Source organism: Pseudochaenichthys georgianus, unplaced genomic scaffold (assembly GCF_902827115.2).
Source record: "Pseudochaenichthys georgianus unplaced genomic scaffold, fPseGeo1.2 scaffold_755_arrow_ctg1, whole genome shotgun sequence".
Lineage (NCBI taxonomy): Eukaryota > Metazoa > Chordata > Actinopteri > Perciformes > Channichthyidae > Pseudochaenichthys > Pseudochaenichthys georgianus.
Window position 1 is genome coordinate 7,895 of NW_027263305.1, and position 9,606 is coordinate 17,500.

General features: G+C 43.0%; 1 protein-coding gene across 1 annotated transcript in view; it reads left to right on the forward strand.

The window, feature by feature from the left end:
• Positions 1-1,726: 1,726 nt before the first annotated feature.
• LOC117444220 (NLR family CARD domain-containing protein 3-like) overlaps positions 1,727-9,606 on the forward strand; it is a 15,022-nt gene continuing 7,142 nt past the window's right edge. The window contains exons 1-4 of the mRNA XM_034079878.2: positions 1,727-1,781; positions 2,288-4,079; positions 4,183-4,356; positions 4,727-4,903. Of these exons, the coding sequence (XP_033935769.2) occupies positions 1,727-1,781; positions 2,288-4,079; positions 4,183-4,356; positions 4,727-4,903 (2,198 nt within the window). The remainder of the gene's footprint in view (positions 1,782-2,287; positions 4,080-4,182; positions 4,357-4,726; positions 4,904-9,606) is intronic.

Here is a 9,606-nt window from a genome sequence, read left to right on the forward strand (position 1 = left end):
TAATGAAGCTAACTTAATCTCATGCATTCATGGGATTTATGCAACAGTAAAACAGAGAATGTGAGTGAGCACCCACATGCACTATTTTAGTTGTTATATGCTGTTGTAAATACTCCTGTTGTCTGCTGTGTTCAGACTCAGGTCCTGTGTGTGATCCTCATTCAGGACCTTCAGTGTCCTTTCTTAACAGAAGGCCGTGGCTAGAAGCTGCAGCTAGACTGCAGAAGCATTAGCTTTTTGTTTTTGAGGATGGAACAACTTCACACACGGAGGCTAGACCTATACAATTCATTTATTTTGGTTTATAAATTAATGTCAAGACATTTATGTTATTGATTTCTGAAGCACTTTCTAAATGATAAAAAGAGAGTTCATATGTATTTACTGCATGTATGCATTGATGGAAAATAAGCCATGTTCAGTAATATAGAAAAGTGAGGATGCAACGCATTGGTATGAATCGTGATGCACCGGGATATCGAACCGAATCAAATCGTTGACAGGATAATCGTAATCGAATCGAATCGTGAGACCAGTGAAGATGCACAGCCCTATCGTTTATTGCCATATTCTGTCGTCCTAGTGCGGCCGAACGGTCTATATGACACAAAACTGTAACGGAAACTACCGTATCCCTGTGGGTCGGGGCCTCAGACTATTTAAAAAAACAACGGTCTAATTTTATCATTGCACAACAATGAACTCAATGTGTGATTGTTATAGCAGTAATAATACAGTAAACTATTAACAATAGTATAATATTATAGTAAATATTCTTGTCAATGCAGAATATGATTATATCTGTGAAAAAATAAAAAAAACCATATGCTACAGTATAGTAATAAAAGATAAATCCCACTTGTTGTACCTGGCAGAGCAAGAAACACTCCAGCCTTTTATTTAAACTTGTTTAAAACATATCTAAATAAATATAAGTGTCCCTGGCGATAAATGTAAGTATACTGTCAGTTTTCAGATAAAGCCACGGCATCACAATTCTTCTGTATTCTACAATAGAGTTATTTTCACCTTCCGTATTGCTTTTTCAACCCGTCAGCTTTTATGGAGAAAATAAGTTCATTTTAACCAGAGGCATGTTTCTCACTATGTTATGCATAGAAACAACAGACTATGTGTGTGTGAGGAATCAGCTGTTTATTTCATGAGTTCCCCTGAGAGCTGCCGTCAATGTCATGTCAATTCGGCGAACATACAATACATTAAATGATCGTGAGGATGACGATTTAAAAATCGTTTGTTTGAGCCGGTCTGCATTTCCTGATGAAAAAACAAACAACATTATTTTGTTAAATAAAAACATGGTGATGTTTAGTAAATGATTACATGTCTCTTATTTAGCACAGAATATGATCCTATCCGTGACATATGGATCTTAACAAATATCCGCTATATCAGATACCTGTAGATCAGCTGTTTATTTCACATGAGTTCCAGTGTGGCAGCTTTTTAATCACGGCTCCCCCTGGTGGATCCATGATCCATTGCAGCTGGTTTCATTATAAATGGTAAATGGACTGTACTTATATAGCGCTTTATCCAGTCTTTAAGACCCCTCAAAGCGCTTTACATACTACATGTCTTTCACCCATTAACACCCATTCATACAGAGCAGTACCACTTGCTCTAGGACCTAACATTCACACACCGTTGGCCATGCCACCGGGAGAAACTCAGGGTTAAGTATCTTGCCCAAGGATACATCGACATGTTGGCTGCACGGGCTGGGATCGAACCCACAACCTTCTGGTTGAAAGACGACCGTACTCCCTCGCAGCCACAGTTGCCCACATTTATAATTAAATGTATTTATCAAGGGGGCGTATCAAGTCTTGCCGGGGACTTTTCTTTCAGCAAGATTTCTTCAAATGTTGTTGCCATGACAACACAATGCTCGCCATGAAACACGGTTTTCTCATAACTTCAGTGAAAATGCTCCAAACAGCCCAGAACTTCACAGGTTTGGTAACGATGCAGTCATCAACGCATCTAAGCATATTATGGGGTGTCATCAAATACCGTTGCCATGCCGACAGATCATTCGCCATCAAGTTAGTTAAAAAGTTTGCAGTTCAAATATTCTGATGCTTTCCCAAGCCTTCAAGCCCCCAGTGTTCATGTATCATTTCAATCTCAATTCTTCACTTTCTTCTTACACATTACATTTCAGCATAGCAGTTCAGCGTCAGCTTTTCAGCATAAAGCATTCCCACTGGCAATTTCTTCAGGAATTGCATTCTCTAGTTCCACTTGTTGTTTGTTCACTCAGGATCTCCTGCTGCAGTGTGCAGTAAACTCAAGTCCACCCTGAAGGAGAGGTTCCAGTGTGTGTTTGAGGGCATCGCTAAAGCAGGAAACCAAACCCTGCTGAACCAGATCTACACAGAGCTCTACATCACAGAGGGGGGGTCTGCAGAGGTCAACAAGGAACATGAGGTCAGACAGATTGAAACAGCATCCAGGAAACCACACAGACCAGAAACAACCATCAGACAAGAAGACCTCTTTAAAGCCTCACCTGGAAGAGATGCACCAATCAGAGCAGTGCTGACAAAGGGCGTGGCTGGCATTGGGAAGACAGTCTTAACACAGAAGTTCACTCTGGACTGGGCTGAAGGCAAAGCCAACCAGGACATCCAGTTCATATTTCCCTTCACCTTCAGAGAGCTGAACGTGGTGAGAGAGAACAAGTACAGCTTGGTGGAACTCGTTCATCACTTCTTCCCTGAAACCAGAGACGCAGGAATCTGCAGGTTCGATCGGTTCCCGGTCGTGTTCATCTTTGACGGTCTGGATGAGTGTCGACTTCCTCTGGACTTCCTCAACACTGAGGTCCTGACTGACGTCACAGAATCCACCTCAGTGGATGTGCTGCTGACAAACCTCATCAGGGGGAAGCTGCTTCCCTCTGCTCGCCTCTGGATAACCACACGACCTGCAGCAGCCAATCAGATCCCTCCTGAGTGTGTGGACATGGTGACAGAGGTCCGAGGGTTCACTGACCCACAGAAGGAGGAGTACTTCAGGAAGAGGTTCAGAGATCAGAAGCAGGCCGGCACCATCATCTCCCACATCAAGACCTCACGAAGCCTCCACATCATGTGCCACATCCCAGTCTTCTGCTGGATCTCTGCTTCAGTTCTGGAGGAGGTGTTGAAAACCAGAGAGGGAGGAGAGCTGCCCAAGACCCTGACTGAGATGTACATCCACTTCCTGGTGGTTCAGTCCAAAGTGAAGAGCATCAAGTATGATGGAGGAGCTGAGACCGATCCACACTGGAGTCCAGAGAGCAGGGAGATGATGGAGGCTCTGGGGAAACTGGCTTTTGAGCAGCTGCAGAAAGGCAACCTGATCTTCTATGAGTCCGACCTGACCGAGTGTGGCATCGATATCAGAGCAGCCTCAGTGTACTCAGGAGTTTTCACACAGGTCTTTAGAGAGGAGAGAGGACTGTACCAGGACAAGGTGTTCTGCTTCGTCCATCTGAGCGTTCAGGAGTTTCTGGCTGCTCTTCATGTCCATCTGACCTTCATCAGCTCTGGAGTCAACCTGCTGGCAGAAGAACCAACTTCCTCCCAGAAGACTAGAGACAAACCTGAACTAACACATCTCTACCAGAGTGCTGTGGACCAGGCCTTACAGAGTCCAAACGGACACCTGGACTTGTTCCTGCGCTTCCTCCTGGGTCTTTCTCTGCAGACCAATCAGGAACTCCTACGAGGCCTGCTCACACAGACAGGAAGTGACTCAGGGACTGAAGAGGAAACAGTCCAGTACATCAAGAAGAAGATTGAAGAGGATCTGTCTCCAGAGAGAAGCATCAACCTGTTCCACTGTCTGAATGAACTGAATGATCGTTCTCTAGTGAAGCAGATCCAACAGTACCTGAGTTCAGGAAGTCTCTCCACAGATAAACTGTCTCCTGCTCAGTGGTCAGCTCTGGTCTTCATCTTACTGTCATCAGGGGAAGTTCTGGACGTGTTTGACCTGAAGAAATACTCTGCTTCAGAGGAGGCTCTTCTGAGGCTGCTGCCAGTGGTCAAAGCCTCCAACAAAGCTCTGTACGTGAACACATAACTATCCAGATTACATTTATTTATTATTTAATCAGAAACAAATACAAGTTTGTTATTGATTTCTTCTGTATTACTGATTCCTCTCCAGACTGAGTGGCTGTGACCTGTCAGAGAGAAGCTGTGCAGCTCTGTCCTCAGTCCTCAGCTCCCAGTCCTCTAGTCTGAGAGAGCTGGACCTGAGTAACAACGACCTGCTGAATCCAGGAGTGAAGCTGCTGTCTGCTGGACTGGAGAGTCCACACTGTGAACTGGAGACTCTCAGGTTAGTGAAAAACTGTTTAAAATTGGTTAAACTTGTGACTGTAGAAATGTTACTGCAGATCGGATGAAACCACCACAGAGCTGGTCATCAATATTTGTTTGAAGGTTTTCAGCTACAAAAGACGAAGATGATCGACCTCATTGTGTGTGTGTGTGTGTGTGTGTGTGTGTGTGTGTGTGTGTGTGTGTGTGTGTGTGTGTGTGTGTGTGTGTGTGTGTGTGTGTGTGTGTGTGTGTGTGTGTGTGTGTGTGTGTGTGTGTGTGTGTGTGTGTGTGTGTGTGTGTGTGTGTGTGTGTGTGTGTGTGTGTGTGTGTGTGTGTGTGTGTGTGTGTGTGTGTGTGTGTGTGTGTGTGTGTGTGTGTGTGTGTAGTCTGTCAGGCTGTCTGGTCACAGAGGAAGGCTGTGTTTCTCTGGCTTCAGCTCTGAGCTCCAACTCCTCCTCCCATCTGAGAGAGCTGGACCTGAGCTACAATCATCCAGGAGACTCAGGAGAGAAGCTGCTGTCTGCTGGACGTGAGGATCCACTCTGGAGACTGGAAACACTCAGGTACAGACAGACAACAGACAGACAGACAGACAGAGAGACAAAAGAAGGACAGACAGACAGACAGACAGAGAGACAAAAGAAGGACAGACAGACAGACAGACAGACAGACAGACAGACAGACAGACAGACAGACAGACAGACAGACAGAGAGACAGACAGAGAGACAGACAGACAGACAGAGAGACAGACAGAGAGACAGACAGACAGAGAGACAGACAGACAGACAGACAGACAGACAGACAGACAAAAGAAGGACAGACAGACAGACACTCGAGCTGGCTTCTCCAAAATTACCTACCCCACCTTTAAGTAATCAGGATACAAATAAAACGGTATTCCCTTACAGTTACACAAATCAGGATTACAAGAGAGGGATTTTATCCATGACAATGCGCGTGGGTTACGGGTCCCAAAAGCTTGGGTACCACAGCAACAATAAATGATTTATCCTGGCTCTGTTCTCCCCTCGTGGACACCCACCAGCTGTCGTCACAGACGCAGTCACGTCACCTTGGCCTCGTGGTTCTGATATCTCTGGATCTGCTCCCATTGATTTGTGAAGACAGATCCCGGACGAGCCCCCAAAATTCGTTACGGGTCCCAATAGCTTGGGTACCACAGCAACAATAAATGATTTCTGTAGAAAACAGAAAGGTGCAGCATCAATAATTATACACAGGATCCGGTTGATCGTCTGGATTGCTTCTTATTCAAAATTGAAAGTACACAGTTACATTCAAATAGCTGTACTTTACAAACATCACATTTCTCCATTTAAGTTATCCGTCTGTCACAGTCAATTACTGTATCTCAAGGAGAAATTCAACATAGTCAATATAAACACATAACGCTATCAAATAATACTTTCTATCAATATATCTATCTTTACCAAATATAACATATTATGGAGATCACAAAAATACACTGTCAATGTTAATAAACAAAAAAACAAGGCAATGTGCCTGCAAGACTTCACTCAGGTAAACAAAACATATTACCCGTGCGCAGCAGCTAACCTGCCTGCGAGCCTTCGCTCAGGTCACATTTACCCAGGCGCGGCTGAAGCCCGCGAAAATGGCATCTATTGTTGCCGACAGTTTAGTATTTTTAAAATACCGTTACTATGTCAAACATGCTCAAAACTTTCTGACACACTCTCCTAAACATCTCCAACATCATATCTAATTCACACAAGTTAACATCGATCATTTTCATCATGTACTGACCTGTAGAAAACAGAAAAGTGGAGCAGCAATAATTATACACAGGATCCGGTTGATCGTCTGGATTGCTTCTGAGGAGGGGGCGGAAGTGTCCCCCCTGAGATAACCCAGATGTCACCGCTCACCTGCCAAAGGTTCCACCTTGGCGCTACTTACTCGTACTGCTTCTCAAACAGCACAGATAAACCATCAAATGATATGAATGTCACCAAAATAAATACAGATAATGTTGGGCTTTTCAAAACAATAAATTCACTGTTTAGCAAAAATAAATAAAAGTAAATACACAAATAATTGTACCATTTTTGGGGTGTACCACACACTCCCAAAACAAACAAAAGTGGCTCCTGACACTACCTATTTAAAACAGTTCGACTCCCTTGGTCATTTAAACTCTCAAAAATATACAAAACATTTAACCTCCATCAGAATATGGGCCGATTCGACTGACTCTGATATCATTGTCCTTTCTGAGACGTGGCTCAAAAAGTCGATTACAAATGATATGATAAATATAAAAGATTACAATGTCTTTAGAACAGACCGTGTGGGAAAAGGGGGCGGGGTTGCGATTTATGTTAAAAACCATTTAGACTGCACCTGCATCGAATCCCTAACAAAACCAAAATGCTTTGAACTCTCTGTAATTAAACTATTGCTCCCAAGTGGTTCAGACATTATAGTGATCGGATGCTACCGCCCGCCCGCTGCCTCAAGCGAAGCCACGAATATACTCTCCAATCTTCTCCATAACTGGACTAAATCCGAGATGGTTTTACTCGGAGACCTAAACTGGGACTGGCAAACGGATTTACAAAACTCTTTCAAGGACACTTGTGACTCTCTCTGTTTGGTGCAACTAGTTAACTCGCCAACTCGGTTAAACCAAAAAGATTTAGAGAAGTCCACTTTGATTGATGTTATTCTTACAAACGCACCTCAGCGTTTCTCCGCAGTAGGCACGTTTTGTAATGATATAAGCGACCACTGCGCAATTGCTTGTGTGAGAACCTGTAAGATCCCTAAAGGAAAGCCACGTTTCATTCACAAGAGGCGATTCAAACATTTCGATGAGCAGGCGTTTCTACATGATGTTTTTAATAGTGATTTACACATTGTTTCACTTATGACCGATGTTGAGTTAGCATGGAATTATTTTAAATCCACCTTCTTGGCTATATGTGACAAGCATGCTCCTTTTAGGACATCTAGGATAAGCGGTAAAGACAACCCCTGGTTTAATGATTCTATATCCTCTCTCATTCGACAGAGAGACACTGCCTGGGCTAAAGCAAAGAAATCGAATATTCCATTAGATTGGAATCTGTATAGGACATTAAGAAACAAATGCACTAAGCTGATTAAAAACTCTAAATGTGCCTACTATCTTAATGCAATACATGACAATTTGAATAACCCTGCAAAGTTTTGGAAACTTGTTAAATCCTCCTCAGGTTCTATCACTCCAAACAGCCTTCCTGATCTCTTAAGGGTAAATCAGAGTGAAATCAAGGGCAAAATGGATATTGCAGACAGCTTTAATAATCATTTTATTTCTGCTGGCTCAATCTTTGATTCTAGCAACTCAGGGATGATCGCTGCAGAAGGAGAGCCAGGTCCTCCGCCACTTGACCCTGATCAACTGTTCACCTTTGCCCCCATCTTGACCTCTCAGGTTCACAAAGCTTTAATGAGCCTAGATGTAAAGAAATCTTCAGGCCCAGACAAGATAGAGCCGTTCTTCTTCAAAGTTGCTGCAGGTCTGATTGCAGAACCCATAACCTCTATTCTGAATCTCAGTCTTTATGCTGGTGAATTACCTAGCTCATGGAAGTCGGCCATGGTTCTCCCCTTGTTAAAGGGCGGAGACCCCTCTGACCTAAATAATTATCGCCCTATTTCCAGACTGTCTGTAATGGCCAAAGTCTTTGAATCTCTTGTAAACGAACAACTGAAAAAGTTTCTAACTGACCATAATATTCTTAGCGAGTCTCAGTCCGGCTTCAGATCAGGCCATAGTACTACTTCAGCGGCTATGCTAGTCTCAAATGACATCATTGAAGCACTAGACAAGAAAAAACACTGTGCAGCATTGTTTGTTGATCTGTCTAAAGCTTTTGATTCTGTGGATCATGCATTGCTACTGCAGAGGCTTGGCTGCATAGGTCTTGGCAAAATGGCTTTGAGCTGGTTTAAAAACTATCTATCTGAAAGAACTCAGTGTGTCTCAGTAGAAGATTATACCTCAGCTGCTCTTACTATAAACAAAGGTGTTCCACAAGGCTCTATTTTGGCCCCTGTCTTATTCTCCATCTTTATAAATGAACTAGGAAATGGGATAAACCCAGCACGGTTTCATTTATACGCCGATGATACAGTTGTTTATACAGTGGCTTCCTCTTTAACTCAGGCTATAGAGCTTCTACAGGATGCTTTTAATACACTGCAACACTCCTTGCTAAGGCTAAGACTGGTCCTTAATGCAAAAAAGACCAAGTACATGACCTTCTCTCGCTCTCGAGCTAATACAGCTGTCCCTCCGATTCTTACACTGGAAGGGACATGCCTTGACAAAGTAGCATCCTACAAATATCTGGGCTTATGGATTGATGAAAAGATGGCCTTTGATGTTCATATTGGGAACCTACTGAGAAAACTTAGACCTAAACTGGGCTTTTTCTTTCGTTTAAGGAAATGTTTCCCGTCTGAAGCCAGGAAGAGAATTGTGCAGAGTTCCTTTCTGTCTGTATTAGACTATGGCGATGTGATCTATATGCATGCTTCTTCCTCCCTGCTTAAAAAGCTGGACTCTGCGTACCATACTGCTATACGTTTTGTAACGGGTGCAGGCTCTCGCCCCCACCACTGCACTTTGTATCAGTCCTTAGGATGGTCCTCTCTGTACCAAAGAAGACAATCACACATGTTGATTTTTATCCTTAAGTCATTGCTAGGTAAGCTGCCCTTATATATCTCCAGACTTCTGTCATTTTATACTTGCTTTTTTAATACTAGACGAGCAGCAAATGGGATGCTTTTAAATGTTCCTTTGATGCAGTCAGAGCTTGGTAAAGCTGCATTCTCCCACTATGCTCCCTTTTTATGGAATACGCTGCAAGTAAAACTTTGTCTAGAGGCACTTCCTACTGTAAATGCTTTTAAAGGTATGCTACGATTAGCCCTTCATGAAACATGTAACTGTTTTACCTGATGCTATTGCTGATGTGATTATGCTTCTTGCCACTGCACAAATGGCCTTCTGTATTTATATTTGAATTGTATGTTTTTTTTGTTTAATGCCTTTGTTTTATGTTGAAACTTGTTGTGTGCCGTGTTGGTCAGGACTCCCTGGAAGAAGAGATCTTGTATCTCAATGGGACATTCCTGGATAAATAAAGGATAAATAAAAATAAAAATAAAAAAAAACCTTGTGGGATACCCCGAAATCTGAATACTAGAACCTTAGGTACCCATGTGTGA